The 15,519-nt window shown below is 53.8% G+C and overlaps 7 protein-coding genes across 7 annotated transcripts; 2 read left to right on the forward strand and 5 right to left on the reverse strand.

Annotated features, from left to right (window-relative positions):
- P152DRAFT_478618 (uncharacterized protein) lies at positions 1-2,169 on the reverse strand (the record flags this gene model as incomplete). Its single annotated transcript, XM_033681667.1, has 2 exons — positions 217-2,169; positions 1-163 (listed from the first exon to the last, which is right to left on the reverse strand). Coding segments are annotated over exons 1-2 (1,749 nt in total), but the record flags the coding sequence as incomplete, so codon positions are not given.
- A 613-nt stretch (positions 2,170-2,782) lies between these two features.
- P152DRAFT_504830 (uncharacterized protein) lies at positions 2,783-4,660 on the forward strand (the record flags this gene model as incomplete). Its single annotated transcript, XM_033682396.1, has 2 exons — positions 2,783-3,344; positions 3,447-4,660. The coding sequence occupies 2 exons, from the start codon at positions 2,783-2,785 to the stop codon at positions 4,373-4,375; spliced, it is 1,491 nt and encodes a 496-aa protein (XP_033537646.1). The 3' UTR covers positions 4,376-4,660.
- P152DRAFT_470084 (uncharacterized protein) lies at positions 4,619-5,001 on the reverse strand (the record flags this gene model as incomplete). Its single annotated transcript, XM_033680939.1, has 3 exons — positions 4,619-4,753; positions 4,809-4,893; positions 4,949-5,001. The coding sequence occupies 3 exons, from the start codon at positions 4,999-5,001 to the stop codon at positions 4,619-4,621; spliced, it is 273 nt and encodes a 90-aa protein (XP_033537647.1).
- Positions 5,002-5,251: 250 nt separating this feature from the next.
- Positions 5,252-6,892, forward strand: P152DRAFT_107795 (uncharacterized protein). The gene is made up of 5 exons (XM_033673602.1): positions 5,252-5,437; positions 5,488-5,546; positions 5,786-6,236; positions 6,298-6,423; positions 6,484-6,892. Coding segments are annotated over exons 2-5 (921 nt in total). The 5' UTR covers positions 5,252-5,437; positions 5,488-5,544; the 3' UTR covers positions 6,826-6,892.
- A 787-nt stretch (positions 6,893-7,679) lies between these two features.
- Positions 7,680-9,271, reverse strand: P152DRAFT_107819 (uncharacterized protein). Its single transcript, XM_033673604.1, has 2 exons — positions 9,053-9,271; positions 7,680-8,993 (listed from the first exon to the last, which is right to left on the reverse strand). The coding sequence occupies exons 1-2, from the start codon at positions 9,176-9,178 to the stop codon at positions 7,860-7,862; spliced, it is 1,260 nt and encodes a 419-aa protein (XP_033537649.1). The 5' UTR covers positions 9,179-9,271; the 3' UTR covers positions 7,680-7,859.
- Positions 9,272-9,670: 399 nt separating this feature from the next.
- On the reverse strand, positions 9,671-10,158 carry P152DRAFT_107817 (uncharacterized protein). The gene has a single exon (XM_033673603.1). The coding sequence runs from the start codon at positions 10,068-10,070 to the stop codon at positions 9,756-9,758; it is 315 nt and encodes a 104-aa protein (XP_033537650.1). The 5' UTR covers positions 10,071-10,158; the 3' UTR covers positions 9,671-9,755.
- Positions 10,159-12,602: 2,444 nt separating this feature from the next.
- P152DRAFT_108112 (uncharacterized protein) lies at positions 12,603-13,811 on the reverse strand. The gene is made up of 3 exons (XM_033673606.1): positions 13,148-13,811; positions 12,918-13,082; positions 12,603-12,869 (listed from the first exon to the last, which is right to left on the reverse strand). The coding sequence occupies exons 1-3, from the start codon at positions 13,580-13,582 to the stop codon at positions 12,708-12,710; spliced, it is 762 nt and encodes a 253-aa protein (XP_033537651.1). The 5' UTR covers positions 13,583-13,811; the 3' UTR covers positions 12,603-12,707.
- Positions 13,812-15,519: the final 1,708 nt, after the last annotated feature.

Below are 15,519 nucleotides of genomic sequence, written 5' to 3' on the forward strand. Positions count from 1 at the left end.
GGGAGGGTGGTGGAGTTGGATCGCGAGTGGGGAGGTTTCCGCTCCGCGTCGAGGCGGGTGCGCTCGTCTTGCGCGGCGGCTTGCTCGGCTTTGCGCTTTTTCCACCAGAGCGTCATGCTTTCGGAGCGGCTTTCGGACTTGATTTTGGCGGCTTTCTGGACGGCTGGGAGGGGTTAGATACGTGGTGGGGGATCACACTGGTTCTGGATGACTTACCGTCGTCACTTGGTTTCGCATCCGTTTTTATTCCGGGGATCTTCTCGGGTGGCTCCCTCGCCATGACGTTCCCCGGCACCGTCTCCTCCAGACTCACCAGCTTCTTCCTCGGTCCCTTCTTGATCCCCGCGTCGCTCCGTGGATACAGGTTCTTGCTCCCAGGAGGCCGGCCCCTACGTTTCGTCGGCTTCTCCGGCGTCGATCCACGGTCCTCATCATCGCTCGTCGTGACCGAGGTAGATGCGGTGCTTTGCTCGCGCATTGCGCGCATGGCCTGGATGCGCGGCGGAAGGAGCGCGTTTGGTGGAGCTTTGAGTGGAGGACGTCCGCGTCGCCGAACATGGACCGGATCTGGGGTCTGTCTCATCCGCTTTCGCGATCCATCTTCTGGGGTGGCATCATAGCGATGCACGGCTTTTCGCTTCCGCTTCCCTGTTTCGGTGTTCGCAGCGTCATCGTCGCTCATAGCGTATTCGTTATGCGGCTTCCGTCGTCGCAGCAAGCGACCCTCCGCATGATCTTCATCATCGAAGAAACGCTGCAGCTCAGGCACCTGCATTCCTGGACCTCTCCGAGCATCGTACCGATATCCATAGATGTCCGCCTCTTTCATCGCATCCGCCACCTCGGCGCCGAGTTGCTGGCGTCCACCCGTCGCTCGTTTCCGCGGCGGGTTGGTGTTCCTCGCGATGAATGCGTCGAGCTTGAGAAATTCATCCTGCCAAGCCACCAAGGCTTCCTGTGCATTTTCAGCCAGACGATAGAGCACATCGGAACTTCGGTTCTTCGCAGGAAACCTCGTCAGCTCTTGCACGAACGCGTGTGGGTTCGGTAATCTTTTAAATCGGGATTTGAGGAGGGCGACCACCTCTGCATCGAGGTCCGGCTCCTCCTCGAAGTCGGCAGCTTCCCGATCGGATAGATAGGGAGGAGGGAAGGCTTCGGAGGGCAATTCTTCCTCGATGATCTCAATATCTTCCTCGTCTTTCGCAGTCTCATGCTCGGGGACATCTGATCCACGCTTGGTATTCCCGATTTCTCTGGTCCCAACTGCATCCGCATCGGGTGTAGGAAGTGCTTCCGCCCGGACTCCGTTATTGCAATCAACCGATGTCTCAGACAGTTTCGATTGTTGCGAATGGTTTCTCGTCGCAGATTCATTCTTCACGGCTGGATGTGTGGATTGAGAAGAGTTCGCACTCAAAGCCGGGCCATCCAAATCTTTGTCAGGCTCGTACAATTCTTGGTCATATCCCTGGTCACCGTCATTGTGGTCGGTGACAGGATGTGTGCCATTCACATCAAATGACGACTGGGTCGATGAACCAAACGGATCATCTCTTGAGTCCTCCGAGCCAGCCCCAAAAATCCGAGCTAATCGAAAGCGATCCAGGCCTTTGATTCGGAAGACCTGATGGTCCCATGAAGTCTTTGGTGGAGGTCTCTTGGCATTCCTCTCCGCCTGTACTCGTTTTGGCAGATGAGAAAAATCGCGAGCTTGCCTTCTCTTGGACGGCGATATTATCTTCTTCGGATCCGGTTCCACCGGCTCCTCTCCCTCCTCATGCTTTCCTCGTCGGGTCCGCATGTCGCGGAAAAAGTCTGCCAGCGTGGCTGCTGACGGATGCTAGCCGCGGAAAGCAATATGTAACGAAAAAGGCAACCGACAGCACGAACCAAACGAAGGATAGGGAATTTATCTACAATTTAAAACATGTTGATGACATCCAACGAAGAGGATTACCGGGTTCGATTGCCTCGTAATCCTTTGGTGGGAGACCCGTATTTCGTGGCTGGTCGAGCGTGAAAAGGAGCAGCGATGTGAGAAGTAGGCGGCGAGTTATGCAGGTCTCCGGATGGGGCGGGATATCAAATCAGTAACAACGGATGGGCCAAAAGCATTCAAGAAGGGAGAATGGGGAGGAGCGGTAGATATACGGAGGAGGGCAACAGCATTGATGGTGAAGAGACTTTATTGTTCAGAACTGGAGAGCGAAACAAGAAGAGTTGGTGATGGACGATGGATCGACCAATCAGAGCACAGGATTTCTGAAGGCGGCCACCAGGGTGGAACCATCTCGTGGCCCAAGGGAGGGAGAAGGTTAAAATGGATCACATATTATCACCTTTTTGTAAGGGGATAATGAATTTGAAACCGTCGAGAAAATTTAGATGGTATTCACAGCCTGAGACAGTAGAGGATTATTCTATATAAACACAGTACGATATTTGATTCTATTACTTGCATTCGTAGGGTGTGTGGATGATGGTGAACTGTGTCGTGGTGGCACAAGGGAACAGAGAGACGGAGAGAGAAGTGTTCACAACCAAGCTACCGGGAAGAGACTAGCGCGGCTGAAACAGGCAACGGCTCCTTCCTCTCTCTCTCCGCCGCTGCTGGTCGCGCTTTCCCTGACATCAACACTTACTCTGCACCTCTATAGTCAGATATTCAACCATCGACACTTTACGCTTCACTTAGACTGTCTGTATACTGTGCACTGTGCACTCTACACCTCCACATCTCTATTCTTATCTCTCCAACACCACCTCCCCCAACCCAACCATGTCCGAAAAGGGCCCCAGCAAAGAAGACCTCCTCGCCCAACTCGACCTCATCGAATCCGAAGAATACAAGCCCCCCCCCAAATCCTCCCTCAAATCCACCCGCCCCGCCCACCCCCGCTCCTCCACTGACAAACCCGCCTCCAACCCCCCCACCGAAGCCGACGACTTCCCCGACTTCCCCGACCTCGCCAAACCCCTCCGCCCCATCACCCCCCAGCTCGCCCGCACCCGCTCCCCCAAGGTCGCCACCCCGCCGTCCACCGCCGCCCCGTCCGCGCGCACGAGCGAGGAGCGCGGGGCGGTCGGGAGGAAGAGTGCGGAGAGTGGGCGGTCGTTGAGGGCGGTGGGGACGCCGGGGTCGGAGGGAGAGCCGGGGACGGAAGGGGAGAAGGTGGTGACGGAGGGGGAGCAGGGAGGGGGGTGGTGGGGAGGGTTGTTTGCGACAGCGACAGCGGCGGTGAAGACAGCGGAGGCGGCGGTAAGGGAGGTGCAGAGGAGTGAGGATGCGCAGCGGTGGGTGGGGCAGGTGAGAGGGAATGTGGGCGTGTTGCGGGGGTTGGGTAAGTGGTGCATTTCGTTACAGTTTGTCCTTCGACAGTTCGACAGTTCATGTTTACAGGGTATATTGATTTTGGGGTACTGGTACTAATATTGATCGACAGGCGGCGAACTCACGTCCCGCGCCCTCCCAACCTTCACCAACATCCTCCACACCCTCGCCCCTCCTATCTCCCAACACGAACGACTCCAAATCCACATCACCCACGACCTTGTCGGCTACCCCGCCCTCGACCCCATGATCTACCAGGTTTTCTCCCGCGTCATGTCCCAAGTCGAAGGCGGCGACCTCCTCGTCATCCAGCGCGGCTCCGAATCTGCCCATCGCCGCTCCTCCTCCGCCGGCGTCCCCGCCTCCGGCCCCTCCGGCTGGAACGACGGCCCCTGGTGGCGCCAGGCTGACGTTAAGCGGGACATAGGCGCCGTCAAGGGGCTGGTCGAGGGGACGAAACTGGTGGTTGCCGGAGCCGAGGCGTTCGCGCATGAGTTCTTCGCGCAGCGCGGCGGGGTCGAGGAGGCGGCGAAGCAGGCCACCGAGGTGCTGAGCGCGTCGAACCCCGTGCGGAGCAGCGATATCTTCCTGGCGATTCAGGCGGTGTCGTATGCCCAGCCGGGCGACCTGTTCACGCGGTCGGCAAGCGAGGAAGGCCAGGAAACCGGCGGGGTGGAAGAGCCAAAAGAGAGCGAGGAGCTGGTGGTGTTCGCGATCTATCTCCACGATCCGATCCACAGCATCAGCTTCCGGTCGCTGAGCCAGGCGGTGCCGTTGAAGTGGATCGAGTGGTTGGATGCCGCGGCGCCGGAGGATGGGACGCCGCCCGAAGAGATTTGGGAGATCATGGAGAGCGGGGGGCTGGATCCGCGGGAGTGGGTTGCCGAGTGGGTGGAGGAGGTGATTAGTCTTGCGGTCGGCGTCGTGGCGCAGCGGTATGTTGCAAGGCGGATGGGGGTCGGTGAGGGTGGGTTGGGTCGAGGGAAGGCGAGGCAGGCGGCAGTTGAGTCTGGTGCTGGGGAGCTGGCTCGCGCGTTGTAGTGCGGTTGCGTCTCTTGCCCTGACTTTATGAACGTCCGAATCTGTATGGTTGTCGTTGGAGTTTCTCGTGGGTATCGAATCCGGCGGCCCTCGGTTGGATTGACGTCTTTCCCGAGTCTGTGAAAGAAGTCCTCATGGCGTTCGACATCGTGTAATAGCGTCACTTCAGAATATCAAAACATCGACAAACGCCCCTCGCACCCATCCCGTCATTACTCGTCTGGAAATTCCACCCCGCCTCCCTCACTTCTTCTCCGCTGTCAATGGACCCTTCTTCTCCCCCTTCTTCGCGTTCTTTCCCACCCGCAGCAGCTCCAGATGTCCCGCCTTCGCCCCCAATCGCTCCTCCGTCACCGCGCAAAGTCCGCCTGAATGTTTCTACACGCTCCGTTAGTTGTTCAGTCGTTGTTGCGGGTAACGATTCGTAGCATACTTTCATCAACTTCTTCTTCTGGATCAGCTTCGCTTTCTTAGGGGCGATGATTCGAGACCCGCGTTTGGGGGTGGTGCTGGCCGATCTTTTCGGTGTGTCAACTATGTCCTCCGCATAATCCGAGTGTATGGATGGCTAACTTCTGACCCTTCTTCGCCTGTGCCGCGCTCTTTTTGATTGCGCCTTGAGCCATTTTGCTTTTGATTCGAGGATAACCGGGAATATTTCTTGGGTTTAAGGGTATATGAACTGGAGGTTCCCGATTCTTGACAGTCCAAAAATTTCGTCAATTTCATGAGAAACGGTGAGACGTGGGGTTGGGGGAGGGCACGTGATGGCGCCGCTTCTCTGCGCTGGCGCCTGGCGCCAGATGTCAGGCCATAAGGCAACAAGGTATTATCATGGGTTCGGGATCGGATTGATATCCCATGGCTGTCAACTGCCACTGAGAAGGAATACTGAATGCTCAAGCACGAACTTCTGTTTGACCTTTCCCAATATCGCTCCCACATCAGGTGTAGTGCGGTATCAAGATGTCGTCTGTCATCGCCATGTTCAGACCTCTCTCCATGCCGGAATTCTCGTCGATATCCTTTGAAAGCCCATTACATGACCCCCATCGCGTTACGGTATGACCTGGTAGCCTCCTATTACGTACTGGTTGACTGACATTCAATAGCCTCAAAAGACTATAATACGACCGGCGTAAACAGCGGTCTAGGAAGTTCCTAGTGCTATGTAAGAGACATTCCGTATGCTTTATTCTTTTGCAATTGTCCGCTTGCGGCTACTATACTCGAGTCTTTTTGTTTATTCCTCTTAGCACGAGTCTCCTTGTCCACCACTCCAGCCACGAGTCTCATTATCTCGGACTTCGTCCAAATACTCTCTCTATGGCTTTCCTTCATGATCACACATCATTCTTGCCCATTCTATACTCCCTAATCCAACCTCCTGCTAACCACCATGACTCCCAGGCCAATCAACCGCGCCGACTCTAAGGCCTCTAAAGCCTCTAAAGCCTCTACAGCCTCCAAAGCCTCCAGCAACTCCAAGGCCTCCAAACACTCTGTCTTGTCCAGCAAATCCAACCTCCGCCACTTCAGCGTCGACACCCTCCGCGGCATGCAGCAGCCTACCATCTCCCGCAAGATCTTCCGCCTCATCAAGTCCGAGAAGTATGCGATCCGCGCGGCCAAGCTCGCCGGGAGGGAGCGCGCGGCCATCGCACAGCAGCTGACCGAGTGGGGCGAGGACACCGATGACCATGCGGTCAGCCAGGTGTCCGATAAGGTGGCGGTGCTGCTGTTGGAGATCGCGAATCAGGAGGAGGGGTACGCGGATCAGTTGGAGGAGTATCGCAGCTTGTTGAAGCAGATTCGAAATATGGAGAACTCGGTCGTCCCGGTGAGGGAGAAGCATGCGAAGGTGAGTTTGACGGACGACAGAGAAGGAGAATCAATGACGAGGGTTAATCGGATATCTTTAGCTCAACGACGAATTCGAAAAGCTGAAGCTTAAAGAACCCAACTCCCCCCGTGGCCCCCAACTCCAGAACGAGCTCACCCGCTCCGAAGCAGGCTATTTAGTCACGGAAGCCCAGCTCAACAACGTCGTACGCCTCCCCGCATCCCCTTCTTCCAGTCGACTAACGCACTGACCCCCCTTCCAATAGACCCGCCAAACCTTCAAAAGAGCCATCGACCTCCACATCCGCGCCGTATTCGAGCGCGCCGAAAAGCAAGCAATCCTCGCCCGCCACGCGCATGAGATGCTCGGCCTCCTCGACGACTCGACCCTCCTGCCCAACGAGACGCGGCCGGTGTTCACTGACTTCGTGGCCGCGCGCGGCGTGCTGAACAGTGCGGAGGGCGAGTTGGCGACGTGGACGAACAGTTTGCCGGAGTTTCCGACTCCGACAAGGAGGGCGGCGGGGGCGGCGGGGACGGAGGAGACAGGGGCGGGAGAGGCGGGGAGGGGGGAGGAGGATGAGGAGACGGAGAGGGCTGCGGTGTAGATGGGTGGGGACAGGGAGGGTAGTGAAGTATTCTATTTGTGTGTGACTGAGGTGTTGGATGGGGACTTGCACTGGTCATGGTGACCGGTCTGAGAAGTTTGGTAGGGCTTTCTGGTTTTCCATACTGTATATTATTATCCCTTTGCTGTGGCTGTCAGTCTGGTGACTGTATCAGCGGACCGAAGGCTATGTTCATAGGTAGCCTCGCAATGCGATATTCGTGTCCTTAATTTCCTGGCACCGGGTTTCCGCTATTGTGCCCAGGCTAGCATTGTGATTCCACCCCCAAACCTCCATGTAAGTCGAGGGTCTGTTTTGCCCGATTGTTGACGCCATCAACAGTCAAGGGCCCGTAGACAACATGTAACCGCCCTGTCTCATCATGTCTACTCCTGTCTCGTGTGTCGATCGAACCGCCTTGGCAGTTGGCGCGAAAAGCCGCGAGGTCGCTTGGCGGCGCCGTCATGACCGATAGCATATCATCGCGGGATTCTTCAATTGGATTATTAAACCGTTCCTCGGATTATGTATTGTGAGGCGACTGAAGATATTAGGTATCTAGCACGTCGAGTTCGTATGTACGGTGATGACGATCTTAAGGGTATCAAAATTGGATGCCGATATGTATGTGGCATGTCTAAACAGCCTGATCTCAATATCGTCCCTCGCACTTAATCAAATCGACCCGTCCGTTCGGTTTTATACACAATGCGCTTCATAACTGCCACGACAGGACTCATAACCATTTCGACCACTGATACAGGCCTTTCACTCCTTCACAGGTCCATATGAACAGCTCCATCATACTCCATAGAAAAGCGCCAAACCGACCCGAGGATAATAAATATAAGGAAATATAAGCAATGAAAATGTCGTAATAGGAAAAGGAGACGGTCATGCACTCGTTTCACCTCGCGCTGAGGCCGGACCTCCCCTGCTTCAGCTGAGCGACCCCTTTCCCAACCCCAAACCACAAACGCTTTCAAACGTCGATTTCCATCCCACCTCGCAGATAGGCGATCATCACATGACCCCTACTCCTTCATGCCCTCATCCTGTGACCCACGCGGACACCGATCCTCAGTAAGCAGCGACGCGATCGCCGTCCTCGGCGCCCCGCTCTCGCCATCCCTCCTTTCCGGGCTCCCCACCGCCGATCCCCACGTGCTCGCGCGGCTCTGCGTCGCGCTGCCGTTGGATCCGGCGATGCTGCTGGCGCATGAACCGGCGCGGCTGCGGAGGGACGGGGTGGGCGGGGGGAGGGTGTAGCCGGCGCGGTCGGGGGAGACGGCGGAGCAGAGGAGGTTGCCGTCGCGAGAGAGATGGGGGGCGCAGTGGTAGAGGCCAGTGGGACGGTCGGCGGAGGCCGAGAAGGAGATGGGGGGGTAGAGGTGGGGGAAGACGGATTTGGCGGACGAGGTGGTTGTGGATGGGGTGGGGAATTGGGCGGGGTGAGGGTGGGAGGTGGGGAATTTGGAGAGGGGTTCGGCGCGGGGACTGAAGTCGGGGGTTGGGAGGCGATGGAGTGTGTGGTTGGAGGTTGTGGAGTGCCATATGGATTCAAGGTGCGCAGGGGAGACGTCGGGTCCGTATTCGGCGGCAATGACGGACCAGAAGGAGGTACGGTGCGCCTCGTAGATAGCACGCAGTCGGTCAGTGTCGACGGGGCCGGGTTTATCATGGGGTTGAGGGCCATGGAGGATACTATCGCTGGTGTTGATGCGGAGACTCTGGTTGTGGAGCGCCGGCAACTGAAATTGCTCGGTACTGGGCTCAGGAGTCCCTTGTTGGCTTTGTTGGCTAGGCTTCGGGAGAAGCATCTTGTGATGAGATGAATGGGCCACCCCGCGATGGGGAGATCCATTCACGGAGCAGAAACCTTGAACAGGACTAGTGGATCCAAGACTTGAGGGAGACTCTTGACGAGACGGGCTACGAGTGCCATATTCAGTCGCTTCGCTGGATGGATATTGGCCGTAGCTGACGGAGCTTCCACTTGACACCGTCGAAGAAGCCGAAGAAGATACAGAAGCCGTCCTTTTGCGGCGATGAGAGCCGTGAGAGAGCTGATGATAGTGCAGGCGACAGGCCAGCTCGGTTTTCTTGAGGCGAGCGGCAATATGCTTGTATGGCATCTTCTGCAGGCGTGTTTGCAAGAGGTAGGTTTCCTGCGACCAGATACATTAGAAATCACGTTGATAAGCTGTGAAAGCTGTAATGGACCTACCTCTTCCTCGGACCATGACCTATTGCCTCCGGTGGAAGACATTTTACGTCCAGAAGAGCGCATAGCTGCCCGGCCGTGAACGTCCACCTCAGAAATAGGAGAGACAACGGAGGATGTCTGCATCATTTGAAGTTCGACGGGAATCTGCCTCGTAGTAGATATACAATGACAACAACACTGTCGTCAAGGGAATATTCGGCGGAGGGTCGTGGCTGTGTGTTGGTGGATGGTTGTATAGCAATGCCGTTGGCTGCTTGAAGTTGTGGGCGGCTAACTGTGCCGCGATATTCCTCGAAAGCTCCAAACACAAGAATGACCAGGGAGAGCAATTGGCTTGGGTATGCAGCGGATAAAGGAAGGACGGATTATAATTGGCCTATTGAAGCAACAGTGACAGGAATTGGCCAGCAACAGAGTGTAGTAAGGAACGATATGCAGCCCAACCAGTGGGAAGTGAAAGAAAGTATGAGGACTGCTAAAAGAAAGACTCCTTTGCCAACGACAAGCAAGCTCTCAAAGGATGGTGAAGAGTGAACTAACCCAGAACCTCTACCAAAACACGGATGGTTCGAGGATATTATAAGACCAAGAATCATCAAGCAAACCCATTAGAAACAGCATGTTGATTAGAGTGGCAGAAGATGATGTTCAGTACGTTTTCAAACTCCATAGCTGCAAGGACTTGCGGCAAACCTGAAAAGCTTCAAAACACGATCATCACCTCGGAGAGACTCTGGGCGCTCTGCCACAATCGATGTGGACCGTACATATTGCCATATCGGGATTCTAGCGGTGTGTGAGAGGCCTGCCTGACCCTTGGCCCTTGGGATGCACTCCGTACTGGGGAAGAAACGATGATACAAACTCCAGTATCAGTGGTGCGAACGGTGGCTGTAGTGGTGAGCGGATGAACTGTGCCCCTTGGCCTTGGCGCTGTTCTGCTGCGGGGTGAGGGAGTAAGCATGGGGGTCGGTTCGAAGAAAAGTCCAAAGAGTCTAGGACGAAACCTTGTGAGCATGAATATTCTACGAGATATGGTTTCAAAACCAGAGGGTTATGGAATACGACGGCCAGAACGAGCGATGCGGTTGGTGGTCAAGCGAAGTGTCAGACTTGGTGTCTCCGAAACCATGACGGGGCATCTGCTGAGGGCGCTAACCACTGCAACTCCGCGACCGATGGTGTTTGTGGCTGCTATCGGATCTGGATTAGGGTATGCAAATGCCAATCTCCACCTGTTTGAGCCTTTGAGAAGAGAAAAGTAATGTTGAAAAACGCAACAGTCGATAGTTGATGTGCACATTTGGAGAAGAAGCCGCAGGTTGGGATTGGAATATCGTTGATGCCTGTCTGGGGACTTGGCGCCTTATTCCTGTCTTCACCAACATTTCTAAATCTATCAATTGCCATTGCTCTTCAAGACTTCAGCATATTATCCACCCTTAACTGCCTTGTTGATCATGAGAAACAAATAACCCTATGTCATGATGAGGGTACTGAGTAATTTGCGTGTGTTTGGGCAATGCTGTTTTACTATATCGGGATTCTTGCGGAAGTCTAAGTGGCGTCGGGCCTCCGACTGACACCGTCTCAGATCTGGGAAAACTTGCATGGGGAGGTTCTGTCCCAGAAACCAGGGAGTGGTCCGTTTTGGGCTTTGGCTTATCGCAGGAGTATCCCTCCATGCTCTAAAATAGAAGTTCGACGACTTGTCACTTTCACGTTTGATTGAGTCTGCTTGCTAGGAGTCTTATTCGAGTCGAGACCATCCTATCATGGACTGCAGTGCAATGATGCTAGGTGAAGATTGAAGAGTTGGGGGTGATACATCGGATCAAAGGCGCAATAGAATTCCTGCATGACATTCCAGTTTGATCGTCTTGCACTAACTTTGACAAGCGCCGTCTATTCATGACTGACAAAAGATGTTCAAATGTTTAGTACTGGAGTGTATCAAACCGGGGCGAAGTTCTTGGAAATATCTTTGAGAGTCAAAACTTGTCGCAGCGCTTGTTTTTCAAACCTATGGGAGCGGTTGTCCCACAAAGTCAAGCTCGACTCTGGAGTCTCAACTTTCTAGGGGGAGTCGCAATATTCAAAATGTGGCTGCATAAGCGCGACAAACGTCTGGAGGACCCATTGCCTAGCAAGTAGGGTGGGTGTAAGACACAAATGAAATAAATTGGAACTTGTAAATTACCGAATTAATGCAAGAAAGTAGCTTATTTCTTTCCATTATTTTCTTACCTAATCAGAAATCTCGTAGGAGCCCTTTGGCGGTTGGATTTCTCGCCCATAAACTTTTATGCCTTAGGCATTAAAATATAATGCGCTAAACAAATTGGGTTAGCGATTTTGCGAAATTTACATTGTATTCTTTGTTTCTCACACAAATTTGGGGGTTTCTTCGCAACAAATGTTTATTTCATAAATTTTACCCGCCCTACTGAGTAGCAAGGGCCCCGAAGGCTTTAGGACTGTGCACAATCGGAATATCTTCGCATTTCGTGTTTTACCAGCCATCACATTCGGGCTGTTCTTGTTCCTCCAGCTATGCCCGCCACCTGATGATACCTCACACCAAGGAATTAGACAAACGGCTGCGACTCTGCGTGCCGGCGCAAGGTGCGTAGATCACAATACGCCAGCTTGATAGCAGGCAGCGTTCTCTTTGGTTGCCTGGACGGAAGCCACGGACGGACCCGAAAGTCAATTGCTAGCGAACTTGAGGGGCAGGATTCATCGCGGAAAAGCCAAAACACCAGGCGACACGGGGCTAATCATCTCCCTTCATGGAGGGTTCGCTAGTTCTCCTGTCCCTGTCAGTGGCAGCTGTTTCAATCATCTGCTTGCGGTTTTCACATTCACGATTCAACAATCAACACCCTGCTCGATTTCCTGTTCATTGTTCAAGTCCTGATCAATGATCGCTCGACCAAAACGACTCGTGGATACTGGATGCATACTATGTAGGTACCATACCCCGAATCGAGTTTGCTTGATTCTTCGCTTAACAACGGATGGCTCTCTTCCTGATCCAATGCCCCAAGGATTGTCTGTCACTCACATCTGTCATTCACGGGATAAGTGGCATGTGAGGCGTGGCCCTAGACTACAAAGCATGACGTCTACGGAAAGAAGGGTTCGTGCCGGCGCTAGACAAGAAGTGGTGCCTATCATCCTTCGTCACCTTCGAAGTTGACGTTTGATTGCACCTGGGAGGGTGCTCCGATCTCCGAGTTCTGCTCGAGCTGCACAATGACACCCAATGGATTTCACTCGACCTGCATACCTGCAGGCATGTCTTCCAAACAGGTCATGGAGACACAAAAGGTTAAGGTTGGTATGAAGGCAAGAGCATGATTCCTCGTTAGAAGAATGGTTGAACAAGTAGTAGTACCTTTACTAGGTTCCAACTGGTGTAGGAAACTCTTGATGTCGAGCATACCCACACCTCCAGTCTACAGGACTCGAAGCCGTGAGCACATCCGTCAAGACTCAAGAACCATGTGGAAACTATTGCTCGCTTCGATATCAATCCAGACCCTTTTCGAGGCCGTCTTTGCGACACCCGACCTGGATACACCAGACTCACCAGCAACGTACATTGTTTTTAATGACCAACCACATTGTAATCTGGAAAATCGGGCCTGACCTAGCTCGAGCATGTGGGGACTCGTGTTTCCATCTCACACAACGGCTCCGTGAACGAAAGGACATGTTGGCAGCACAGAGTCGGATGACCCCTCCAACCAGTACGCATTCCCTGCTCGGGGTGCGGAAGTAGAGTGCCCAGATGTCTGGTCCCGAAGTCAAACTGGCGGACGTTAGCGTGTACGAGTAGTCGAGTACATGTTTGTACCACATGGTCGCCCGTCGAGGACCGGGGCTTGCATAAATTAATAGCGGACTGGTAGGTTGGCCGGGATGGCTGCAGGAAGGGCATGAGGGGCCGAGAATCAGGAGATATTCCACGGGCTTTTCCGCGCAGTCCGTCCGAACGTATACGGTCTATGGAGTATGGGGGAATCTGTCGATAGCGAAAGCCCAAAGTCAAAAGAGAGGTCACCGAACCGTGTAGCGAGGAACTTGTACGGAACGGATGAAATTGATTGATAGACGGGAACAGAACAATGCGGAGAAACCAGGGTGGAAGATTAGCTGTTGGCTGAGCATTGCAAGGAAATTGGAGGCTGGACACTTCCACGGAGGAGAAGAACGAGATTCCCCCCTCGCCTTCCCCCGCCTCCGGACATTTTGGCTTCGAATCGCGGGGTCAAAGTCTTGGATGTCAAGGAACTTTGGGCAGTCAGTCTCGCGAATTTGCAAATGAAGATTAATAAGTGAAGAGATTCGCATATTACGGGTAAGAATGTTGGTTTTCCATTGGTGTGAATGTCGATCAGGTATTGCCCTAGGCTGAGGGTCAGGAAGGGTCTCGGCCAGGAAACATTGGAACCAAGTCAACCAACGGGAGAAATAAGCAAATGACATAACAAGGTCATCCATCCAGCGATAATCTATCTGCATGAGTCCATCACACGCACCTGGGCTGCAATGGAGCACCCGACAGCCTTCGCGTTCTGTTCTGTACTCGAATCAGCACTCGTCTCCTATCGATTGGCGCCAGTACAGCTACTCCCATGGCCCATCCCCAGCACTGTTCTTCGCATCCTGTTCAGCCCTTCTGTACACCTTAAGTCTAATTGACCTCTTCTTGTCTGCAGGTTCTTCATTCTCCCTTGTCCAGCAATGCACCTACTTACCCCGCTTTTGACCTCTCAACGTCTTCGCCTGTCTTGCGCTTGACTGATAACCCAGTGCCCATCTTTCAAGCCACCATGCCTAAGAAACGGGCCGCCAGTCCACTAACACAATGCAATTTCTTAAGGCACTCTCGTACAGTGACTTGAATCCCCTAGTCCACTACCATCCCTCTACGATGAGGACCGAGAAGTGATGATGTCTCCTCCACGATACTCCTCCCCATGTACCCCATACCCGGTCACGGCAACCAGGTCCCCCGCAGGGATTTATGCTACCATTTGGTTAACATCGAGACGCTCAAATCTACTATACTTCGGCCTTCTTCGCCTTTCCTTTTAGACTCGTGTACTTCTGTTCATTTCGACCTTCGCCCGCGACGCTACGTACGTCATGAGAACCAGTAGCATTTCTGTGCTCCCCTACCATCCTTTGTTCACCTATTGACGTCCTGTCCGCTCCCCTTAGTCCGGACACTGGGCGCTTTCTCCATCCTGGCCTGCCTTGGTTTCGCGCTGTTCTGACGTGCTCCGACTGGCTGTCCATTGTCGACGAAGGCTCCTAATATCCTTCCGGTCAACCCTTCCATGTGACGCATATATCGACGTTGCTGGAGCTTGGGTCAGTCGTGGCAGCCTTCGACAACGGCTGGACTTCAGCTCCATCCGAGACAAGGACTCCCGAGAATCCGATATTCTATCCCGTTCATGGTCACCGTTCGAGTCTTATTCCTCCATTCCGCCTCTCCCTAATCCCGCTCCACTGCCTCCACTCCCCACCACCCTAGTTCCGCATGAAAGGTTGACGCACATTGATGACTTGCAGTGGCTCAGCCAACTTACTGTCGATCAACAACAGGTACGAGGTGCGAAGTCAAACGACAATCTGAACGAACCAAGCTCTTCTCCACTCGGTCACTGGTCCATCCCGGATCGCCATCGAAATCCCGGGCGGGACTAATCTTGGAGACCTGGACCTCCCTTCTCGTACCTTCGTGTCCCTCCTTGCTCATTTATTTTTCCTAGTGTCACTATATTGAGCTGCCTCTTGTATCACTCACCTGCCATCTCATTACGCACGTCACCCCGCCTCCCACGTCCATCAGGCTCAGCTATCCCGAAAGCCCAGCCACTGGTTTGGACCCGTTATTGGAAGTGTAATATTATCGAGCTTCGCTTGAACTATTCAACCTCAAGAAAGCGTCCCATATTGTCTCTGCTCCGTCATTATCTCGAGTGCAGATCACTGTCGGACCGGTGTTCTATTGCCAACTCTCTTGTGCCTGAGAGGATATTCGCAGCCTACATTGTGCCACACACCGCCTTCAGTTAAACTCGAAGAAGCAAGTTCACATTTCCTGCACGATCCAAGTCTTATTGCTGCAGGCCAAAAGGTCGAGCTGAAATACGGACCGAGCCGGCGGTTCACCTTTTTTGACAAGTCAGTCATCTGTTCCTCATTAAACGAACCAATCGGGCAAATCCACCGGGCAATTCTTGACTTCATTTGCGACTCATTCGACTGTTCAACACGACTGGCTCGGCGCCACTGGAGCGGAGGACCTTCCTTTTGGTGACTTGTTGTCCCTCGACAAGAACAAAAACAGCAGGTGGTCAACTTCGGCGGTGATCCAAGTACCAGGGATCAACCTTTTATGGCGGTGTGAATGCACTTGAATAGGAACGATGTCGTAAGTATAGTGC

This window comes from Eremomyces bilateralis (genome assembly GCF_010015585.1).
Source record: "Eremomyces bilateralis CBS 781.70 unplaced genomic scaffold P152scaffold_2, whole genome shotgun sequence".
Taxonomy (NCBI): Eukaryota; Fungi; Ascomycota; class Dothideomycetes; order Eremomycetales; family Eremomycetaceae; genus Eremomyces; species Eremomyces bilateralis.

What these genes read in the sequence shown, in the direction of transcription:
- P152DRAFT_107795 (XM_033673602.1), top strand. An exon ending in TGAGGGAGAAGCATGCGAAG is followed by an intron (nt 6,237 to 6,297) that starts GTGAGTTTGACG and finishes GGATATCTTTAG; the next exon opens with CTCAACGACGAATTCGAAAA. An exon ending in AAGCCCAGCTCAACAACGTC is followed by an intron (nt 6,424 to 6,483) that starts GTACGCCTCCCC and finishes CCCTTCCAATAG; the next exon opens with ACCCGCCAAACCTTCAAAAG.
- P152DRAFT_107819 (XM_033673604.1), bottom strand. Translation starts at nt 9,178, where the DNA reads ATGATGCAGACATCCTCCGTTGTCTCTCCTATTTCTGAGGTGGACGTT. An exon ending in GGTCATGGTCCGAGGAAGAG is followed by an intron (nt 8,994 to 9,052) that starts GTAGGTCCATTA and finishes ATCTGGTCGCAG; the next exon opens with GAAACCTACCTCTTGCAAAC.
- P152DRAFT_107817 (XM_033673603.1), bottom strand. Translation starts at nt 10,070, where the DNA reads ATGCTCACAAGGTTTCGTCCTAGACTCTTTGGACTTTTCTTCGAACCG.
- P152DRAFT_108112 (XM_033673606.1), bottom strand. Translation starts at nt 13,582, where the DNA reads ATGCAGATAGATTATCGCTGGATGGATGACCTTGTTATGTCATTTGCT. An exon ending in CAATCAATTTCATCCGTTCC is followed by an intron (nt 13,083 to 13,147) that starts GTACAAGTTCCT and finishes CGCTATCGACAG; the next exon opens with ATTCCCCCATACTCCATAGA. An exon ending in GGTCCTCGACGGGCGACCAT is followed by an intron (nt 12,870 to 12,917) that starts GTGGTACAAACA and finishes AACGTCCGCCAG; the next exon opens with TTTGACTTCGGGACCAGACA.